This window comes from Notolabrus celidotus, chromosome 23, assembly GCF_009762535.1.
Source record: "Notolabrus celidotus isolate fNotCel1 chromosome 23, fNotCel1.pri, whole genome shotgun sequence".
NCBI lineage: Eukaryota > Metazoa > Chordata > Actinopteri > Labriformes > Labridae > Notolabrus > Notolabrus celidotus.
Window position 1 is genome coordinate 20,877,546 of NC_048294.1, and position 23,361 is coordinate 20,900,906.

The 23,361-nt window shown below is 44.4% G+C and overlaps 1 protein-coding gene across 1 annotated transcript in view; it reads left to right on the forward strand.

Annotated features, from left to right (window-relative positions):
* The window catches only part of mta2 (metastasis associated 1 family, member 2), a 29,915-nt gene extending 6,996 nt beyond the window's left edge, over positions 1–22,919 (forward strand). The window contains exons 2-18 of the mRNA XM_034676369.1: positions 2,259–2,326; positions 6,212–6,305; positions 12,894–13,011; positions 16,091–16,154; positions 16,266–16,383; positions 16,468–16,570; positions 16,992–17,091; positions 17,503–17,691; positions 17,796–17,870; positions 17,954–18,012; positions 18,095–18,195; positions 18,364–18,503; positions 18,582–18,810; positions 18,895–18,984; positions 19,069–19,187; positions 19,301–19,443; positions 20,096–22,919. Of these exons, the coding sequence (XP_034532260.1) occupies positions 2,259–2,326; positions 6,212–6,305; positions 12,894–13,011; positions 16,091–16,154; positions 16,266–16,383; positions 16,468–16,570; positions 16,992–17,091; positions 17,503–17,691; positions 17,796–17,870; positions 17,954–18,012; positions 18,095–18,195; positions 18,364–18,503; positions 18,582–18,810; positions 18,895–18,984; positions 19,069–19,187; positions 19,301–19,443; positions 20,096–20,249 (1,964 nt within the window). The 3' untranslated portion in view covers positions 20,250–22,919. The remainder of the gene's footprint in view (positions 1–2,258; positions 2,327–6,211; positions 6,306–12,893; positions 13,012–16,090; positions 16,155–16,265; positions 16,384–16,467; positions 16,571–16,991; positions 17,092–17,502; positions 17,692–17,795; positions 17,871–17,953; positions 18,013–18,094; positions 18,196–18,363; positions 18,504–18,581; positions 18,811–18,894; positions 18,985–19,068; positions 19,188–19,300; positions 19,444–20,095) is intronic.
* The last annotated feature ends 442 nt before the right edge of the window (positions 22,920–23,361 follow it).

Here is a 23,361-nt window from a genome sequence, read left to right on the forward strand (position 1 = left end):
CAACATAAAGATTAATCTGACAGGAGTATAATGTTGTATTCATGCATTTGTTCCTGCAAATCTACATTTAAAATTCTAGTACAAATATTAAGATATAAAAGGACTAATGAGTAACTCAGACCTGATCAGATCGGCTATATTTGAGAGGACCGCTGATCACGACGGAGCACGCTGACAATCCGCCAACTCCAGTCACCAGCTGGTGAGTCGGTGCCGTGTGCACCTTCAGCTAGCTGCACTCTAGGGGAGGAGTGTCTCAGCCGATCAAGTTTCAATTCACTGTTCAGAAACCTTTAATTTTCTGAGACGGGAAAGTTACACTGGATGAATCTAGTCGAGTAATCTGGGTTTTTCGGTCCACAATATCAAACGTTTTGTTGTCACTAGTCCTTTAAATGTGTTGATTAGCTGCAGTTATGAACGAAATCATCTGAAGTCATAAACGAAGCAGGTGAAAGTTATGAGACTGTTTTGGAGTGTCTGGGATGGAGGGACATGGTGCTCAGGACCAGCTCGAGTCAGCAGGAGGAGGAGGAGTCACGTGACCTTTGACCTTGTTGTGCAGGTGGCAGATCTTTAATAGAACTGTCATATGCATTCATGCCTTTTCATATCAATGCATCCAAAACTGCACTTTCACATGCTACATCAGGCTTCACCTCTTTCACCACCTCCCCATCCTCCTCCTCTTCTTCTTCGTGGTCACAGTTGTTCTTTAGTCTCCTCCTTTATAAACTGAAGGCAGCTAATGTCCCGTCACACCTGTCTTATCCTGACTCGGTGTCACGAGCTCTGATGTGGGTTTATCTGATGTATCTCTGAAGTGAAGGGTGACGTCTCTGACCTCCTCACCTTTTTAAGTCTGTTAAGCTGCAAACTCGGGAGCCGCTCTGCGTAAACAGACTACAACGTATACAGAGAGCAGAGAGGATCCTGAATGCTGCTGCATCATGGCTCCCCTTGTTGACCCTCTGGGTGTTAAAGCAGGAAGTGTTGTGCACCTGAAGGATGCGTGACATGGGACTTCCACCAGATCCGTGTCTGGTCCATCTCTGATCCGCTGCGGTTTAGGGTTAGCAGGACCGCCCGACAGCTGGAGTAATGTGACCGAAGTTTTTCCCCAGGGAAATCACTGAATCAAGGATTCTCCTCCTCATCTCCTCATCCATGTTGTCTTTCTGGTCCTCTGAAAACCTCTGACCTGTTGACTCCAGGTCTGGCTCCGCTCATCATGACGGTTTGTTGTAGTTAAGTGAAATACGATCTGATGATAACACAGAGTGTTTTATCTGAAAATTAACCAGATGTTTTCATTTTGGTGCCTGACTTCCTGTCCCGCTCCATCTGCTCTGTTCAGATTAATGTGTTGTCTCCGGCATCCGGCAAAAGTCTTGTGTATCTGATCCGGAACGCAACAGAGCGGATCCAGTGGAAGTTAACCACATTGAATAGAATAGAAACCTATCAGATCTGGTGCTGTGACTATTCAGAGACGGACCGGACACTGATTGGACCTTTTAAGTAAAACCTCAGAGTAGGTTAACACAAGGCTTTCTAAATACAGTTGTTGATCAAACATCTGCTGAGTTGTTAATAATTGGGATAAAACGATCACAAATCTCACCATACAGTTCTTGGATTATTTTTGGAGCGACAAAACATACATCAACTCTTCACTCACGGTGCAGTTCAAGGCGCAACAAACAAAGTGTCTCTCTGTGGTATCAATAAGCAGAGACTTTTAAGATGAGTTGGCTTCAAATTTTGTGTGGGAACAACAAAAGCTACCTGATAATAGTTCCTAAAAGTGAATGATTCTCTTCATAGTAACCAACATTAGTTTCTGTCTCCTGTGAAACAAGTTTTTAGCAGCACGGGTAATATTTGGTGCTCCATTGCAACATTTCAACACTCAGCAGAATCAGAACATTACTCTCCATCACTCAGGTCGATCGTGTCTCATTAAAGCTCACGTTACACCGGTCAATTTACACAGCTGCCAGGTCTCTGTGAACAGACCGGCTCCCCGTTAGAGCTGCGTTGTCAGGCTGAAGGGTCTCTACCTCTCAGGTGAGCCAACACCGTCCAGTCTGCCAAAACGTTCTAACAGAGTGGGCTGGTGTGTGTCCAGAGGAGGATTGACCCGAAGCTGTAGGTGAATAACTATTCACTGCTCTTTGTGTTTATTGAATGCAAGAGAGTGGATGGATGTGACTCAGGTCTGAATCTAATCTGTGTTTCTTTTCTTGCTTTTTCAGATTATGTGTACTTTGAGAACTCCTCGAGCAATCCGTACATGATCCGCAGAATAGAAGAGCTCAACAAGGTGAGTTTCTCTCCTCTGACTTCTGCTTCACTGTTCCTCTTATCCATGCTACTGTTGCACCTGTTTTTCTTTTCTTCCTTTTTAAGAGTTAGTTTACATTTGAAGCTCTGTAATATAAATACAGTGGCTTTATGGTACTTATTACACTTTCTGGTGGTGTTTGCAGTATTTTTCAAAAGCTTACGTCTAAGATTTTTAGGAGAATCAGCACAGTAACACTTAAAACAAGTGAATAAATCCGAACAATCAATTAAAGATTTAAAATAGTTTTATAAGTTAAAAGAAAAAAACAGGTTATTCTGTCACATTTTGCTAATAAACACATAAATATATGATTTTAAAAAAACCTGGTAGTTAGAAATGAATCAAATATTTCTGAACATTCAGATCCTATTTTAACTTCTTAATATTATTAATTTGTGCAAATGTTTCAGTAGTTTCACCTGTGATAGAACATATCTTGGTTTTATATAATCCAACAATGTTATCTGAAGATTCTTTCCAAACAGAGCAGGTCTAGACCGTACTCTATGTTCTATTATTAACAAAGACCCAACATCAAGACAGGATAAGATCCAGTCCCATCTTACAGACAGGACTCAGTCTGATCTCATCTTAATCCACCGTGAGCAGAGACCTTTGCAGCATTTAGCAAGTTACAGTGGCAAGGACAAACTTCCTTTAACAGGCAGAAACCTCCAGGAGGACCAGACTCATGTAGACACACATCTGCTGAGACCGTGTTGCAGAGAGGGATAGAGGGAGATAAAGAGAGAGAGAGAGATGATATTGGTGAGACAGACAGTAGTAGTTGTAGCAGATGGAGTCTGGAACGTCTACAGCAGCAGAGATCCAGAGGAACCTACGAGACAAGGGAGCTAATGGGACTCCAGAAAGGTCTATGGTTAGTAACTTTAATGGGACAGGGGTTAAACAGAGGGAAAGACAGGATCCCAGTGTGGCCGTCTAAGCCTATAGCAGCATAACTAAGAGCTGGTCCAAGCCTGAGCCAGCCCTAACTCTCAGCTTATAAATGCTCAGAGGTTTACATTTTTAAGTTTTGAGTTTTTATGGCTTTTATTTTGAAATGTCTTCACCAGTTTCATGTGAAAAACCATCTCCTGCAGCCAGATCACGGCCGCCAACACCTTTTTAAATCGACCTTGTGCAGAGGAGCCGAAGAGGAAACAGTTTTCAGAGCCTAAAATAAAAGATCGCTTTCCCCGAAAGAAACGACAAGTCCTCGAGCTATTAAATGATTTATTTTCGAATAGCTTGAACATGATTACACTTCACAGCCTTCTGCCTGTTGTTACCTTGTTTTACATTAAGCATACAATGGTACAAAAGAAGGACGCCTCAGCGCCCCATGCAAATATAAAGAAGGCTCCACGTCTTTAAATTTGTATTTCAGAATAATTAAAAAGGATTAGCACGCACACGTCTCTCACTGCTGTCTGCTGGAGGGGAGTTAAAATCAAACATCAATTTTCTTTTTGCAGGTTTCATGCACACACTGTGTCTCCTGGCCTGTGTCGGTAAACTGTGTCCGCTGTGACGACAGGACTCCGTACAGGAGCCTCTTATATAACAGCAACAGCAGCATATGACACAGGCTTGTTTCCCAGTCAAAGGATTAAGCTCATTTATGTAACACTCTTATTTTGAAGGGCTTGTGCTGAGCACCAGGAGAACTGCAGCCTCCTGAGTGCTAATGGCTGCTCCGCACAATGAATGGAGAGTAACAGAGAGAGAGGAGCAGTCCCAGCTCCAGCCTGTAGCTCTCTCTGTGAGTGAGAGAGTGAGTGAGAGAGTGAGAGAGTGAGTGAGAGTGAGAGAGAGAGAGAGACAGAGACAGAGACAGAGAGAGAGAGAGAGACAGAGAGTGAGTGAGAGATTCCTTATGATCACTATCAGTCCAGCCAGAATAATCATCTTTCAAACCTAACAGTCTGGAGTGATTTATTCCTGTGTTTTGAAGGTGGTCCGGGTCTTGTCCAACCTGAAAGGATTTTATTTCCCATAACTACCTGCTAATCATACATTACCCTGCCACTGACTTAAGATACAAACACGTTGCTAAAACTTTGATTAAAGATGATTTATTAATTTAAAGTGATTTAGTTATTGTTCCATGCTGATGGATTCTTCTCTGCCTGTTGTGGTGCATTGAACATGAAACTGTTCTCATTCAGCTCTCCTTCTTCTCTGAGCTCTGCGGTTCACACACCTTTAAAATAAACTAATGTCACAACTTTGAACCCTGCTGCTATCATCACCACCACTCATGGTTTAAGTTTCTTTGTAGAGATCTCTAACCTAAGTTTCTCTCACCTGCTCCACTCCTTCATCATATTGATGGACAGGATCCAATATGAAAACATCTGGAGCCTGCTGATTTAGCATGCTTATCGAAGCTAACGTGTTGCCTCTGGTGTTGCTCATGTTAGTGAAAGTTAATAACTGTAGTCAAGGGGTCTGACCATAGACTGTATAATTAATGGATCTAGTATCCGTGACGTCACCCATCTGTTCCTGAGCACTGTTTCTAAGCCAATCGTCAGCGGCAGCCATATTGGTAATGCGGAACTCAACCAGTCAAAGTGTGACATAAAGAGGCGGAGTTTGAGCCTCCTAGCCAACAGCTATGTGTTCCTGCCCCTTGTAATCTTAACATCTTCTGGACCATCACGTTAGAAAAAATTCACCCCCCGTAAAGTGTGTGCCGACAGAGAAATTAGATATGTAGACCCAAGCCGTTTTTTAACCAGGCTGTAAACATGTTTATTTCTGCTGCAAAGAACAGCTTTTTTCAATGGGTGTGTATGTGGTTTACGGTACTTCCGGAGCCAGCCTCAAGCGGACACTTGATGAACTGCCGTTTTTTAACACTTTTTTATTGGCTTCAATTCTCGCGGCCACATAGATCCAATATGAAAATGTCCGTTAGCCTGCTGATTTAGCATGCTAACCGAAGCTCACGTTTTAACTATATTGTTTTGATGCTAACGGAAGCTAACGGTTTTACCTCACCTTACGGTCTATGGTGTCAACAAGCAGAAGCCAGATGTGACGACGGTTATTAACTTTCACCAACATGAGCAACACCAGAGGCAAACTGATCACACCTAATGTCAAATCAATCCTCTTTTCCGCAGATTGATTTGACATGACGTGTGATCAGTTTGCCTCTGGTGTTGCTCATGTTAGTGAAAGTTAATAACTGTTGTCAAGGGGATTCGACCAATCAGAATCAAGCATCTTGAAAGCTGGATGATAAAGGCAGATACCGTCTTCTGCTGTTTAAAGACAGGTATCAATGTTCATGTTTCATCTCACTGATGTGGAGCGCATGTTCTCGGTGCGTAGGTGAGTTCCCTCTGGGTGGTGCGACTTCCTGCCACTGTCCTAAAACATTATCTATGATAGATGTTTGGTAGAAGAAAGCAGTGATGCAACAGAACGTCCAGAAACATGAAGGATATCTTCAGTTTAGAATCTCTTCAATCGTATATTTAAAACAGCTGTTATTGTTAGAAAATGAAGGTGACTAATGACAAACCAGAGAGCTAATGAAGGGATATCATCCTCTCTGCACCGAGCAGGAGAGAAAACAAACTGCTCTCTGTATGAAGTGTTGATGATAATGAGTGAGTGGTCTGTGTAGATACGACGGGGTAAACAGACAGTCGCTCCTGCATCTGCTGATAATTACAGAGGATTTTACCTCCTGTTTGTTGTGGCTCGCTCAGATAAGATGCAAAGAATCAGAAAGCTGAACTGAAACGAGCGTACGAGAAGATTCGTACGTGTGAGCAGAAAGATGTGAGGGTGTCAAACAGAAGTCCTTTGTTGTGTTGCTAACCTCTGCCTCTCCTCTCACAGACAGCCAATGGGAACGTGGAGGCGAAGGTGGTGTGTCTGTTCAGGAGGCGAGACATCTCAGGAAACCTCAACACGCTGGCTGACAGCAATGCCAGTAAGTCCTGAACCCGCTCTCTGTCTTTAAAGGAGCCGCTATTCTCTTCTTAAAAACCTCAGAGCTCCTAACTGTCTCTTTAAATCCACATCATGTCTGTTTGGTGTTCATGTTCATCGGAGCTGTTAGACTGATGGCAGCACACCTCATGCCCGGCCTCATGTGCCATAAAATCTTGACTACATAATTCTTTTTTACTGGGTGCATTTGGACAGCAGGAACCAGGGTCTAACTTTTTTCCTGGGAGTTAATCTTCCCATGAAAAGTTTCTGCTCGGGGGTAATACTTTCAAAAGGTCCAGGAACTTTAGTGGGCGGGGCCTGCAGTGCTGAATATTTCTGATTGGTAGAGTACCCTCATTGTTTTTATTTCCCCCTCCGTCCACAATAACATCACACACACCTGTGATTCACTTGGTTTAATAACTCCTGAACATTGGTCTTTTCTGAGCCTGATGGTGTGAATGCGTCTCTGTCAGCTCCTGGTGTTACAGTCTGAAGAGTGACCCTGTAAACTGGAGACCTTCAACTGAACTAGTGTTTGTAAAGTTTACAACAGCTGTTGAAACACAGAAGGAGTCCTCGGGAATGCATCCTAGTTTAGTTTTTATTCAAATGTCCAAATATCCTCATCAGATATTTAATGATCATCTAAAGACGTTTGTGAGGGATGCATCCTGCTGAGAGTCTCCAGTTAACAGGGTCGCTCTTTAAACTGGAACACTGGTCCATCTCTGACATGGCTTTTAAAATCTGTCTTCTTGCTTTAAGTTGAGCGTTTCAGGTGTTTTGAATCCCCTTTGTCTCTAGAGCTCGTCTCCTAGAGCTTAGTTTCTTCCATGCTAACAGGCCTGATTTGCCCGGGACTTCAGCCTGCGGTCGAAACACAGACAACAATGATGGCACAGGAACCTTTTAGTTCTTGGGAAAGTAGTTCTGGGGGCTAAAAGATCCACGAACTCTTGGTTGAAATATACCTTTAGCAATATCAGGTTACAGCCAATAATTCAGCTTGTGCTCCCCTCATGTTCTGCACCTGGGTGTAAATGAGTCTGTTTTCAGATAAGACCAGGATCTAGGTCTTTACAGGTTTAGAAGGTCTTCATGCACTTTGCAGGTCAGTTGTGAAGCTGCATGTGTTTGCTCTCTGCTTGTTTAGCTTTAGCCACAGGTTCTAAAACTCGGTGTGGTGTCGACTCCAGGGGTTGCGTAGGTTCGTTGTATCGTTGCAGTAGTTCCGCTGCTGTCATCATGAGGGCTGTCAGGAGGAGGGTTTGGACGTGCATGAGGAGCAAATTTAAAAGACGATTTGGTTGACGTGTTTAGACGACAGACTGTGATGTCATAAAATGTGGATCAATATTGATGATAGTGTTTGTAGTGTTCTCAGTACGGGCTGTGCTCCTCCAGTCGTCCTGTGTGAGATCAGAGGGTGGAGGTGGTGTGATGATGCTAATGTCTGCAGACGACTGAAGCCTGATCACATTCTCTCATTACCCCCACCAGCAGCCCCACCTCTCTCCTCCTCCTCCTCCTCCTCCTCCTCTTACTGGCCCGCAGTGCTCCAGACAAAGACGTCTTTACACACACACACACACACACACACACACACACACACACACACACACACACACACACACACACACACACACACACACACACACACACACACACACACACACACCTCAAGATGGATGCTGTTTCTCTGACTGTACTGAGCATCACACACAGATGCTAGGTGTTACCTCGCTGGTCTGTTGTGGACATGATGTCTGAGATTTCAAAACAATCGTCATGTTTTTATGCTGCGTTGATTTTCATTTTGTGCCTCGTTGTTCTTCTCTTTAAATAATCAAACAAACACGACCAGATTTGATGGCATCATTACAAACAGATTTATGCTGTATTCCCCCTCACAAGAAAGAAAAGCCCTGTTCACACACACACAGCACTCCTGAAAATTTCCAAAATGTCTGAATCTTTTCAACCCGACTTTATCTCTTCTTTTTCCTGCAGCCCTCTCTGTAAAACGTCTGAGAAGTCAAGTGACTCGATTTTGAACACGGCAGATAATAGCCTTGAACGTTCATGTTGAACAGGGTCTTTCACATTTAGAAGAGGTCATTCACTTGTGTTTGTGTCGTCGAAAAAGTGTTAGTGGTGAGCGTGCGTCCGACAGATAATCTCCTGCTGTGAGGTGATTCAGGAAAATATCAAAAACTGTCATCATGGTGTCGCTCTCTGTTTTCTTTGTCCTCCTTCATGTTGTGGCTTTCACTGCCTGATTTTGATCTCATGTCCCGCCTCCTGAAACTCATCGTCCTAGGCCACCGTCCCCCGGAGCCACAGGGAAGATTTCACACTGTGAGGGACATGCGTGAACAAGTAACATTGAGGGGGCAGCGATCCTGAAAATTTCTGGGAATTTTTCCAGTTTGTGCCACAGGAAAATGGTTGGATGTCCCTATCAGCTTCTTTGGCCCCCGATCCCGATTTTTTTATATTGAATATTTTCAATACCGAGTCTCAATCCGATACTTGTGTTTGCCTGGGTAATAGTTGCACAAGAGATAAGAGAGTGGAGCTGCACACAATTTTTTTTTCCTTGAACAAAAATAAGAAATTTTAAAGAAACAACTAAAATGTCTCCTGTTTATTCCATTTAACTTAATTCAGCTAACATTGTTGTAAAACTCAACATGTTTTACAAGCTCTGCTGTATGAGACCCACCAAACTTGCGTGCACGCTTAAATCCAAGGCTGCTCTGAACGCAACTCTCACGAGACAGTGCGTGATTCACAATGGCAGCATCCGGCTGTGAGACGGAGAGCGTAAATATTCGGAGTGACAACGAGATCGAAACACGCCCAGTTACATGCCACTAGCTACATAGTGACATGTCCGTATAGAGAACGGCAGCTGCCACTAGTCACAAGGTTGCTAATGCTAAAGTAACAGACTGTCCTGTGTGTGGTTTGTCCCCTGCAGGGACCATATGTCCCTGCAGAGTTACCGTAGGGTGCGTAGAGCAGATGGTGTTTCCTGTAATATGTCAAGTGGTGCACATGTGAGGTCTACAATAATGGCCCTTCTCCACCAGCCCGTCTTAGCCCTACTCTACTAGACTTGACTCTACTCTACTCGGTTTGTTTTGTGTTTCCGCGGGCGTGGTACCTCGTGTCAGATACCAGTTTTTCGTACCTGCTCTGCTCTGGTTCCAAGCGAGCTGAGCCAATACTAAAAGGTGACGTCAACGGAGTGCTGGCCACTGATTGGTCAGAGAATGTCGTCACTGAAGAGTCATGAGTGCGACGCCCAATACAGGAATCAAACTCGCCATTTTTAAAAAACGGCATCATTACTCTTTTGCTCTTCTTTTGCGCAGGCCTGCGCCAAAACAACCACAGACCGAGCAGCAAGTACATCGTTGCCTACATGTCCTCCATTGTTTGTGATTGTTGTTTCGCGTTCAAAATGACGTGAACACAGTTTCGCGCAGCTGTGTTTATGATTTCCCTGCCCACCGTGAGTCGGTACTCGGGGCTGGTGGAAAAGAAACCCAAACCGAGTAGAGCTGAGTCAAGTCGAGTAGGGCTGGAACTGTGTAGTGGAAAAGGGCCATCACATTTAAATAATGGCTTGAGTTCTACATCAACGTCCCATTTATTATGTTTTTTCTCTTTATGCAACACAGTTAAGTGAACTCAGAAAGCTCATTACACTTGCGCGCTAGCCTTCGGCTTAAAATTGTGTTCAGTGACAGCGGACGTAAATGACCGGATGAGATGATTGGCTCAAATGCCGATCATCAACCAATTTAAAAATGCCCAGATCGGATCCGATCTGATAGTCGGGATCGGGACATCCCAACAAACGATTGATATTCTGTTAGGCCCATAGACTGTATAAAATATGGACGTAAGATCCGTGACATTGCCCATCTGTTTCCGAAGAACTGTTTGAGGCCAATCGTTGGCACCAGCCATATTGCTGCTGTCGAGCAATTGTGACGTAAAGAGGCGGGCTTTGAGCCTCCTAGCCAACAGCTACAGTGTTCCCGCCTGTCAATCAAGTCAGCTGTGCCTCTCATTGGAAGACTCGTAATCTAAATATCTTTGAAATTGCTGTGTTAGAAACCCCCCCCCCCCCCCCCCCCCCCCCCCCCCACTACAGTGTGAGCCGATGGAGAAATTAGCTATCCAGACTACACTCGTCTTTTGTACCAGGCTGTAAACATGTTTATTTCTGCTGTAAAGATCGGCTTTTCTGAATTGGTGTGTATGTGGTTTCTGGTACTTTCGGAGCAGCCTCAAGTGGACCCTCGATAAACTGCAGTTTTTAGCACTTTTTTAGCACTTCCGCATTGGACTTATATTTTTAGACTGGAGGTTGCTGCTTGGTTGCTACTACCTGGATTTAAAGGAGCTCAGGTGACAGATGTCAAGGTGGTGCTAGCTCTGCTAACTGTAGCCACACTCTACTAACCAATGGAACATCGTGAACCTGGAGACACTGAGATCCTTTTTACATTAGGGTTTAAAATAAGGGACAGTTGGAGACGACAGACAAATATATCTCAGGTTATCTCTCATGCAGCTTGATCTTGTCTCTTTCGTTATGTCAGGACGTACACGAGTCTCGGTTTGATTCCTCGAGTTAAAATAAAACTGTAACTATTTATAGTTTAGTCATTTTATAGAGTCAGTCTGACCCTCACAGACTCAGAGCTGATGAGGAGGTGTACCTGCTTCCTCTCACACAAGATTTATCTGCCTCATTTTATTTTATTAACGCTCTCCTCCTCTTCCTCCTTCCTCTTCATGCACACACACACAAATGCACACACTGTGCAGAACAAAAGGCCCTTGATCTCTCCCTGAGGGCCGCGGCACACAACGGGTTAATTCTGACTCGCCTTGTGTCTGTCGCTCCTTTTTTTTGTGTGTGTGTGGTTTCATCTTGTGTGTGTCTGTGTGTGTGCGTGTGTGTGTGGATTGAGTTGGGGATACATGTTGGGGGGGATGGGCGCCTCAGGTTTGGTACACAGGGTTTCCTACTTTGTCTGGCAGGGACTAGCCGGACAGGGAGGAGGAGGAGGAGGAGGAGGAGGGGTGGGGGGTTAGAGAGGTTAACAGAAAAGGGGTGTGGCCTAAGGTCCCGTCCCTCTCGCTCACTATCTCTCTGCGTGTTGCTCTCTCTCTTGCCCTCACTGACAGGGTTTCCTGTGGCTGAGTGCAGGGGCGGAGTCCACGGAGACGGAGCAGTCTAGTCCCGCCCCTCCAGCGCACAACAAATTACTCACCCGCCTGAAATTAGGAATGCGCAATCTAGTGGCCAAACACACACACACACACACACACACACACACACACACACACACACACACACACACACACACACACACACACACACACACACACACACACATAGTGGTGCCCATGGGTTCATTCTTTCAGAGCTCTTATTGGCAGACAGCTTGGGTCACATGGTGATGAGGATCATTGTTTTACAGTCAGATTCTTTAATCAGAGTCTGCAGGCCTGTATGAAGGAAATAATCAAGTTTACACTTCAGACTGAAGCTTTTCATTGTGCACAAGTCTTAAAGGTTCATTCTTGTATTTTATTTAAATACTTAAAGGTCCAAATGACACAAAACCTGTGGGATAGCTGCAGAAAAACCTCTCCTGGTTGTGTTTTTCCTGCAGAGGAAGCTGGAGTTTTTCCTCTGTCACCATCTCCATCTCCATTTATGCCGGGCTTAGTTTTTAATATTTTTATCGTACCTTCAACTCAAAAAAATAAGTGATAGAGGCATCGTTGGACCTGCAACTCTTTTCATTCTGCAGGCCTAAATATGAAAAAGCAATCGCCCCAAAACTACAATCACCTTTACTTTAATCACAGGGGAATCATCTCTGTGTGCACGAAGGAAACTCCTCCCTTAATGGATCATTTGGTGACCTTTGAACTCTGATAAAGTTTTACAGAGGATTAAAATGTGTTAATTTGGGCAATAGGAAATAAAAGCAATAAAAGTCAAATATTAACAGAGAGGTACATAAAAGGTCAGTGCACCGGATGTTGAGTGACCGTGGACACACGTTCAGTAAAACCATCTTCTATATTTTATTGATTATTTATCTTTAAGTATTTTTAAATCGTCTTAACACTGGTGGAAGTTTAAATGCCAGCCCCCGTTTAACAACGAGTGACAGAGAACCTTTAGGCCCCTTTCAGGTCCGTCTGTCAGTCCTGCTGATACATAAAGTTTTGACACAGACGACCTTTAGACTGATGACACGTAACCCTCCGTGTGAGCAACTGCACAGAAACTGAAATAGAACAGATAAATGTTGAAATGTCAACACGGACTGGATCCACATTTCATTCAAAAAAAATTCAGACTTCCTCATATGAATGACGACTGTGACCACTAGGGGGCGCCTGGAGGAAAACTGCAGGTGCTTTATACAGGTTGAGTGTTTTTATGGAGCTAAATGTAGCAGATTAGTCTTTGTGTTGTTGTTGTTGTTGATGATGTTGTTGTTGTTGTTGTTTGTCTGACGCTGACGTGTTTGTGTTTCAGGAGAGTTCGAGGAGGAGTCGAAGCAGCCGGCTCTGGCTGAACCACAGAAACATCAGCTCAAACACAGAGAACTCTTCCTGTCCCGACAGTTCGAATCTCTACCTGCCACTCACATACGGTACGTCTCGCTTTCACCTCTGACAGAGCTGCAGACACACTTTCTACACACACACATATGCACAACACACAAACTGCTGCAGACACACTTTCTACACACACACATGTGCAGAACACACAAACTGCTGCAGACACACTTTCTACACACACATATGCACAACACACAAATTGCTGCAGACACATTTTCTACACACACACGTGCAGAACACACAAACTGCTGCAGACACACTTTCTACACACACATATGCACAACACACAAACTGCTGCAGACACACTTTCTACACACACATGCACGGTGCACGAGTATGACCAAACTGCTGCAGACACACTTTCTTGATATGTTTTTAAATGGGCAAGTATGTGCCACATATTCAACTTTCCAAACATGTCAGAAGTGTTTTTGTTGAACTTTTTTATGAGTTTTTCTTCAAAGTAGGGATGCAGATTCTGAGCACTCTCTGAAAGCGATCCTCTGAAACCTTACGGATATATTTTGAAAGACTTGTCAGAAAATAAAAGAGCTTGATTTTTCCTTTTACAACAATCATATGAACATAATGCATCTAACCCAGTCTGCTGCAAAGCTGCAGAACAAACTGTTCAGCACGCTGTGTCTCGACGTGCTGATCAGGCTCATAAGAACAGTTTCTGCAGGCTTACAGTCAAACACAGCGAGGCTCAAACTACTACATGTGGATTTGCTGCAACAACAGAGAAATATTTCGGACTCGCAGCGTCCAGTTTTCTTCCTACTCGTTCTCACTGAGAGAAAAAAGCATCCACACTGTCGGGTGTCAGGCGGGAGCACAACCGGGTCACAGTCAGTCTGGCAGCAGTCTGCAGAGATACTGGTGTGCAAGTTTTTCCAGTCTGGGAAACCTCTCTGCTCTGACTTTGCTGCATTCTGAGGCAGAGTAATGTCCTGTAAGAGTTCTCAGCCGAGCGTCAGCTTCTTATTGAAACATGCTTTAAATGACAACCTGAAGTTCTGTGCATGCTCGAGTCGTTCTTATCAATCAGTTTAGATGAATTGTAGACATCTCTTCTTTAAACCTTAAAGATAGAGAAAAATAAATCTTGTATTCAATCAATCTTTATTCGTATAGCGCCAACTCACAACAAATGCTATCTGAAGACTCTTTCCAAACAGAGCAGGTCTAGATCATACTCTATGTTCTATTATTAACAAAGACCCAACATCAAGACAGGATAAGATCCAGTCCCATCTTACAGACAGGACTCAGTCTGATCTCATCTTAATCCACCATGAGCAGAGTACCTTGCAGCATTTAGCAAGTTACAGTGGCAAGGACAAACTTCCTTTAACAGGCAGAAACCTCCAGCAGGACCAGACTCATGTTAGACACACATCTGCTGAGACCGTGTTGGAGAGAGGGATAGATGGAGATGAAGAGAGAGAGAGATGATAGTGGTGAGACTGACAGTAGTTTTTGTAGCAGCTGGAGTCTGGCACGTCCACAACAGAGATCCAGAGGAACCTACAAGAAAAGGGAGCTCAGGGACTCCAGAAAGGTCTATGGTTAGTAACTTTAATGGGACAGGAAGGGGGATTAAAGTATTAAGTAACAGAGGGAAAGACTGGATCTCAGTGCTCAGTCTAAGCCTATAGCAGCATAACTAAGAGCTGGTCCAAGCCTGATCCAGCTCTAACTACAAGCTTTATCAAAAAGGAAAGTTTGAAGCCTACTCTTAAAAGTAGAGAGGGTGTCTGCCTCCTGGACCCTGACTAGTAGATGATTCCAAAGGAGAACCTCCCATACTACTTTCAGAGACTTTAGGTACGATGAGCAGGCCTGCATGTTGGGAGCGTAGTGTTCTAGAGGGGTAATAGGGCACTATGAGCTCTTTTGGGAAAAACTGAAATATAAAAGTTAAACATTTTAAAATCAGTAGAATATAAGTTCATGTTCTCATCGTTTGACTCGTAGAAATCTGAATGAATGTGTTTTCTGTCTCCTTCAGTTTGCACATCAGGTCACTTCAGTTCATCCGTCATGTTTCTACAAAGGCGTTTTTGTTTGAGGGAATAAGTTTTAATGCAGCGTGTAAATGTTCCCCTCAGTGCAGAAGCTGCAGACTGACTTAAAGCACACATGAACCGATCATACTCTAAAAAAAGTGCTCACTATCTCTGCAGAAATCAACCTCAGTGTTTTGTTGTAGTTTAAATCAGGATGGTGTGAATTATTCCACAGATTCAGTCATTTCATACCGACGATCAGCTGCACACTGAACTATTCAAAAACATCCAAATCAATCCTCTTGTCTGTTTCCAAACGTATAAGAAAACAAAGAATAAAACAACAAACCGCTCTGTGATGTTTGTGTTTCTTTCTTGAGGGGGTTTCTCGGCTGTTCAAAGCTCCCTTCGTTTGTTTATTTGCTACAGATTAGCAACGCAGACCCAAGCCGTCTTTTGAACCAGGCTGTAAACATGTTTATTTCTGCTGTAAAGATTGTCTTCTTTGAATGGGTGTGTATGTGGTTTCTGGTGTTTCTGCAGCCAGCCTCTAGTGGACACTCGATGAACTGCAGTTTTTAACACTTATGAATGGGCGTCATATTTTGAGACCGGTACTTGGTCTATGTGCCAGCCTATAAGATTTGACACAGAAGTACAAATCAAGCTTTAGATGCACAAATACTTTAACTCTTGCAAAGCAGACTGACACACTGACGTTAAATTAAAAACCAGAGTGTTGACGAGACTCCCCGTGTTCATCTCACAGCTCAGTGTGTGCGCACAGATATAGAACACAAACAGTGTTCACAATGAGTCGGACAGAGTGCCTGGAACACTTTTAAAGGATGGAAATGTAATCACTGACAGCAGGTCTGCAAGAAGCCCAGCACGATGATCTTTAATGGTCTCCACCTCAGACAGGAAGCAGCTGCATGCTGGTTTTAAAGCTGTTATTTGAGACTCACTTTATTTCATTGCATTAAGTTGTTCTTCATTTTTCAGCTTTAACATCCGCCGTACTTCCTGAAACTGCTCCACTGTTTTTGGATGTAACTCCTGTCAGTGTTTGTCTCATCGCTCCTCTTCCTCTCCTCAGGGGGAAATGTAACGTCACCCTCCTCAATGAAACAGACGTGTTGGCCGGATACCTGGACAAAGAGGTACCACATCACCTGTCCACCTATTCACCTCTCCATCTGTCAGCAGCTCAATCAAAGACCGTAAGAACTGCTACACATTTGTAATCTGTGTAATCTCTTTAATCCGTGCAGGACTGCTTCTTCTACTCGTTGGTGTTCGACCCAGTCCAGAAGACCCTGCTGGCCGATCAGGGAGAGATCCGGGTCGGCTCCAAGTACCAGGCAGAGATCCCCGACATGCTCGCAGAGAGTGAGTTGTGACACCTGTCTCTGATTCCACCTGTAAATAAAAACAAAAAACAGAAACAGTAACAGTTTCTTTTCTTCCTCTCAGCTGAGTCAGACACCCGGGTCCAGGAGAAGCTGGAGACCAAAGTTTGGGACCCCAACAACCAGCTCAAAGACCACCAGATAGACCAGTTCCTGGTGGTGGCGAGGTAACAACTCTCAGACCGTCTTATCGTCTCTCACAGGCTCATTAATCTGACTTTATGTCTTTTTTTATTTATTTGATCGATGAAGCATCAGGTCTTTTAGACGTAAAGAGATTTCAAAGTCTAGATTTTAGACTTTCAACCAGAAAATATCAAACATTGATTTATGATGTTTAATTTTGATTTAGCACTTAGGTGTAGCAGTGAAATGATCATACTTTTTTAATCATGTTTACGGTTTCATCACAGCTTCTTTGAATAAATCTGTCAGAGGTTTGTTTTTGGAGGGAATTCTTCTGCATGAGTTCAGAAGCAAACTGCTCCCCCTAGTGGTCATTTAACAAGCATGCAGGGCTGCACACACTCAAACTGTCTTGTTGCACATGTGAAAGTTAAGTTGGTTTCTTTTCTTCACATCCTTCAGAGCGGTGGGGACGTTCGCTCGCGCTCTGGACTGCAGCAGCTCCATCCGTCAGCCAAGCCTCCACATGAGCGCAGCTGCAGCGTCCAGAGACATCACACTGGTGAGAGAACTGAGAGTGTGTGGGCGCTTGAATGTGTTAAAGAGTCAGGAAACAAGGATCTTAAATTATGATACCATACTTGTAAAGTTAAACAACATGGATATCTGTTTTTATGCCACAGCAAGAAAGAAAAGATGAACTCCTGGGCAACAAAAGAGTAGCAATGTTCTTTTTTCTTACCTCCCTGAAAACTGGGCTGATACAGAAAAGGTCCTGAACACAGACCATAGATCGTTTCTAGACCAACAATAGATAAGGATTTACTCAGATTATCTTTGAAGAGGTGTGTAGTGGTGTCTGTATCTGTCCTCTGCTCTCAGGCTGTCTACAGCAGATACAAACTTAACATGTGCATCTTTATGAGAAGCTAACGTATTCCTCCTCTCATCCCTCTCTCCTCTCCACCTTTAGTTCCACGCCATGGACACTCTGCAGAAGAACAGTTACGACCTGGCCAAAGCCATGTCCACACTGGTCCCTCAGGGAGGACCGGTCCTGTGCCGGGACGAGATGGAGGAGTGGAGCGCCTCAGAGGCCATGCTGTTTGAGGAGGCGCTGGAGAAATACGGCAAAGACTTCAACGACATCCGTCAGGACTTTGTAAGCTCCTCTTCTCTTACAGGATGATTGTTCAAACTGAGAACGTGTGTGTGTGTTAAACTTCTGCAATGATGTGGTTCAGTAAACGTTCTTTCTCTCCTCAGCTGCCCTGGAAGTCTCTCGCCAGTGTGGTCCAGTTTTACTACATGTGGAAGACTACAGACCGCTACATCCAACAGGTACGTCTGCAGTGAGGCTGTATTTAATGTAAAAACCTCCTTCAGGTTCACAATGACCTCACGTTTCCTTCTTCTCCCGTCAGAAACGACTAAAGGCAGCAGAGGCAGACAGCAAGCTGAAGCAGGTGTACATCCCCACATAGTGAGTGTTCTCCTTCACCGCCACAAAAAGACTCTCTGACTGTAAACAGATCTGTGAGTAATGCTCTTTCCTCTCCTCACAGCACCAAACCCAACCCAAACCAGATCATGGTCCCGGGCAGTAAACCCGGCATGAACGGAGCTGCGGGCTTCCAGAAAGGACTCAGCTGTGAAGGCTGCCACAGTAAGTCCAAACCAATCCCCACAAAGGTTCCAAACAGGATTCCAGTCAGAGTTTTATCTCTACGGCGTGTTTAAGTTCAAGTTTTAACAGCAGACAGGATCCCTGAGAGTCCTGCATTCAAGTCTGCACTAGCAGCTCTCTTTTAACCCCTCTCCTCTCTCCTCTCAGCGGCTCAGTCTCCTCAGTGGTATGCCTGGGGTCCGTCCAACATGCAGTGCAGACTCTGCGCGTCCTGCTGGATCTACTGGAAGAAGTACGGAGGCCTGAAGACCCCCACACAGCTAGAGGGCGCTGCTCGAACTGGCTCTGTAAGTCCCAGCCGTCTCCCCTTGTCTCCGTTTGTTCCTGGTGTTACTGCTCCATCCTCACCGTGTCTCTTCCCCTAGGAGTCAGGACCCCGCGGTCACATGACCCGCCAGGAGGTGCAGGGCTTGTCTCCGTTCACCCGCAACGAGGGGCGGGCCAAGCTTCTCGCAAAGAACCGGCAGACGTTCATCCTGCAGACCACCAAGCTGACCCGCGTCGCCCGGCGGGTGTGTGAGGACATCCTGCAGCCACGCCGCGCTGCACGCCGACCATATGCCTCCATCAACGCCAATGCTGTGAAAGCAGAGTGTACGTGCACACGTCGTCTGAAAGCTCTCTGGAACATCACACGCTGCGTTCAGAGTGTTTAACATTACATGTGTTTATTCGCAGGTATGATCCGGCTCCCCAAAGCCACTAAGGCTCCTGTAAAGACTAAAGTGATCCCTCGACCGTCTCTGGCCTCCATTGTGAAGGATTTAGGTGAGAGCACGTCGTGTGACATCACTCATAATCATCTCTTTCCTCTGCTGTGATTCGATGTTAAGTTTTGTTGTGTCTCTGCAGCCATCTCTGCTCCCCTAAAACTGAAGGCATCACGAGGACCGTCGACCCCCATCAACAGGAACCAGGCCAGCCAGCCCAGAGTGGGGCAAAGCCTGCTGGGAAAGAGAGGCTTTGACAGCGTAAGCTCAAAAAAACTTAAAAATCAACCTTTGTCTGTATTTGAAGCATACTGAGCATGTCTGTTTTTAACAACCTAGTTGATTCCCTCTCCTGCTCTCTGATTGGGTCACAGGCTTCAGGAGTTCCCTACCCAGCCAATGGGAGGCCGTACACTTCAGGTATGAGGACCACCTCTCAGTCGGTCATCAAGAGGCAGAAGGTCAGCCAGGGAGAGGCTCCAAACCCGGTGGTGTTTGTGGCTACAAAGGACACCAGGTATATTTTACTAACTCTCATCATTCTCTCCATCGGATCGTTCATGTTTCAGTTCAGGGTCTCCTTTGACGTGTTTTTAGTTTCATGATGCTCCAAATGTTTTCAAAGGGATACAAGTCAGGACTGCAGGCAGGCCAGTTCAGCACCTGGACTCTTCTACTACAGAGCCATGCTGTTGTAATACGTGCAGAATGTGGTTTGGCGTTGTCTTGCTGAAATATGTAAGCTCTTCCTGAAGACGTCATTGTCTGGATAGCAGCATATGTTGCTCCTAAACCTGTATATATTGTGCAGCATTAATAGAGCCTTCACAGATGTGTAAGCGACCCATGCCATGGACTCTTATGATCCCCATACCATCGGGGATGCTGGCTTTGAACTGTGAGCTGATGACAAGCCGGGTGGTCCCTCTCCTCTTTAAAGCTGAGGACACAGCGTCCATGATTTCCAAAAAGAAAGTCAAATCTTGATTCATCAGACCACAGGACAGTTTTCCACTTCCCCTCAGTCCATCTTAAACGGGCTCAGGTCCAGAGAAGTCTCCGGTATTTCTGGATCATGTTTAAATATTGTTTCTGAATATTGCTCCCCCTTGAAAGAACTGGTCTGTAGTGGACCCTCTAGATGACATTCTCGATCTTTCCCCCCTCAGGGCTCTGAGGAAACACCTGACTCAGTCTGAGATGCGTCGAGCAGCGAGGAAGCCACACCTGCTGGTCCGGATCAAGCTGCCCCCTCCTCCTCGCTCCCTGGCCATGCCCCTGATCCCCTCCAGCACCAGCGAACCCATCGTCCTGGAGGACTGAGGAGAGACATGAGGGGGTGGGGCTTCTTCAGGACATGGGGATGGGGTGGGTGGGAGCTGGGGGTGGGGTCTGTGCTCAGGCCGTCACATAGCAGGCAGCACAGTACACCATACCTGTAGTCTTTATTTCCTCTTTTCAGCGTCATTTTTTTTTTCCTCTGTTACCTCCCACAGGCTGTCAAACACACAAACAACACACACAAGCTCTCTACACACACACACACACACACACACACACACACACACACACAAGCTGATGGGCTTTGTAGTATTTTATCCACCTCCTGAGTTCTGTTCCTCCTCTTTCAGCGCTGCCTGTTTTTAAATGTGTAACTTAAATCAAGATATTTCTCATCCTGAATCGACGGTGATAAAGCACACTTTGTTTTTTCCTCCACGTCTCGATCTCTGTGTAAATATATGCACCGCGTAGGGGGGCGGGGGTGACACCCACAGACAGTGTGTGAGGAGGATGTGTGAGAAAGCTGTAGCAGGAGCAAGATCCAGTCAGTTCAAAGATTTAACTTGTACGCTCGTCTGATCGAATCCAGCGGGGAAACGTCCAGCTGACACGATGACAGAGCTACTCTCAGATCCTTCAACTGTGTTTTACTCACTACTAACAATCAGGAGCCAAACGCAAGCTTTCCCAGGGGTTAATAAATCCTGACAGGTTGGATCCTTCCCTTCTGGTCCGTTATATGGGAGGCCGTTAGTGTCAAAAATATCACTATTGTCAAAACTGCAGGTAGCTTTCCTCCTTTATGAAAACATGCTTTCAATGCTTCAACTAACTATTTTAGACCCTTTTAGAAATAAATTCACTAATTCTTAAAAATGTTCACATTAAGCCTGGTTAGTAGCCCAAAACTGAGATCATTAACTACTGCGACATTAGTGGTGTTAAGATGGAAAACAAAGCAAATATTTTGTGCAGCGCAGTATCATGCAAAGTCAGTGAAAAGAGGCAAAACTGCACAAGATATACGTTCAATTTGATTGGAAAATTTGAGAGATGCTATTCGGAAGAGTTAAGATTCTGTAATTTTCGCTGGACTTATTAAATAAACTCCAAGAAGAATTAAGACATTTAAAAGTTGAAGACGAGGCGGACAAATCATGAATTCTGATGTCGTCATTTCAGCGTCTTTTCAGCCTGTTTAGTGTTGTCAAATCACGGTAGCATCTGTTTATCTCTGCTTCATATCACAGACTCTATTCCACTTTGGTATTACATGTTATTAACAGTGAAGCTGAGACTCAGTTGAGACAGATTTAAAACACAACTCCCGTAGTTTGTGTCAATCAGAGAAATCGAGGTACTGATTCTAGCTAACAGGTAATCAAACTGTGCACTGGTAACTTCATGTAGCTGTTAGCAGCAGGAAGTTCATCCAGATTCAGTTCATTGAAGAGGAGGCGGCTTTAACTGAGCTAAGAGAGTCCAGGTGAAGTGTTGGAACATTCAGGATCAGCCCGTTTGTGTTTGTTAAACTAAATCGTGACTTCTTTTCCCGATGTAGGTGCTTAAATCCAGTTTTTATAAGTGATAATTTTGCCCGTAGTACAATTCCGTACTTGCATCACCTTTACATCACCGAGGGTCAAACCTGTCGTAGTCTTTCGTCTCCTGTTGCTCAATTTCCACGCTTTTCTAACCACTTTTAGCCGCTCGAGAGTCTCTAAAATTCACCCTGAGACGTTCAGAAATGGGAGAGGGAGGATCGAATCATTAAAAGTTTGTAGTTTTGCAGCATAGGAAGGATTTGTAGTCGATGATGGAACTCGTTTGGCTTCGTGGAGCTTTGTTTGAGTCTAAAATGAAGCCATAATGTGGGAAATTGATGTTTAAGTGAAGCCGCAGCATTTCTAACAAAGTACTGTTAGCTCCGAAATCAAGCTGGCGTTAATATTTCAGGGGTCAGTTGATTTAAAAAAGTGTTTAAAAAAAAGCAGTAATGTGTAAATGTATGGGAGGACATTAGGGCCAAAAATCAAGTTCTGGAATCGTGCAAAAAAAAGACTCAAAAGTTGAAGTTGTGTTAACTTGTTTAGAGCTGTTTTTAAATGGCCTTAATGAACGTTTTTGATTGATGGGGTTTGAAATTGATGTGAAAGTTCAGCTGTCGAAACATTTTTTTTACTTTAGTCCCCTCTGTTTGTACCGTTCTGAGAAGGCAAGCACTAAAAACGTAATAAATTGGTTGTGATTCCTGTGTGTCCCTGCAGAACCGAGGGGTTACTCTGGTTTTATAAGAAAGTTTGGTCCCAATGTGGGCTTTGTAATATTTCTCAAAAAGAAGAAATTGAAGTGTGGAGTTTGTAGCAAATACTAATCTGTGTAAAGAAAAAAAGACAACGGGGGTATTTTAAACTTTTTTACATCTAAATTGTGTAATTCTGCTCCAGTACTGTGGAGGCGGCTCTAACAGGTGATGTACATGTGAAACATTGCTCTCCTTCATCGTGGGGGTGGGTTGGGCGGGGGTGGGGGTGGGGGTGGGGGGGATTGTTTGAAAGGGACAGGGTGCTGATTTTTGTATGACGGAGAGACAAACATGCTACAACTGAATCTTTTTCTCAAGTGTTTTTTATTCCGATGTCTCTGTATCCTTTAATGTATCTTGATAAGAAAAGAAATAAAGATTTTTTTTTTCTTCGTGGTCAGTCACTGGCTTGTTTTGTTTTCATTATTATGACATTTTACAGCAGAGATATTATCAATCAATCACTCAATCTTTATTTATACAGCACCAACTCACAACAAATGTTATCTGAAGACTCTTTCCAAACAGAGCAGGTCTACACCGTACTCTATGTTCTATTATTAACAAAAACCCATCATCAAGACAGGATCAGATCCAGTCCCATTTTACAGACAGGACTCAGTCTGATCTCATCTTAATCCACCATGAGCAGAGCACTTTGCAGCATTTAGCAAGTTACAGTGGCAAGGACAAACTTCCTTTAACAGGCAGAAACCTCCAGCAGGACCAGACTCATGTTAGAAACACATTTGCGGAGACCGTGTTGGAGAGAGGGATAGAGGGAGATGAAGAGAGAGAGAGATGATAGTGGTGAGACGGATAGTTTTAGTTGTAGCAGCTGGAATC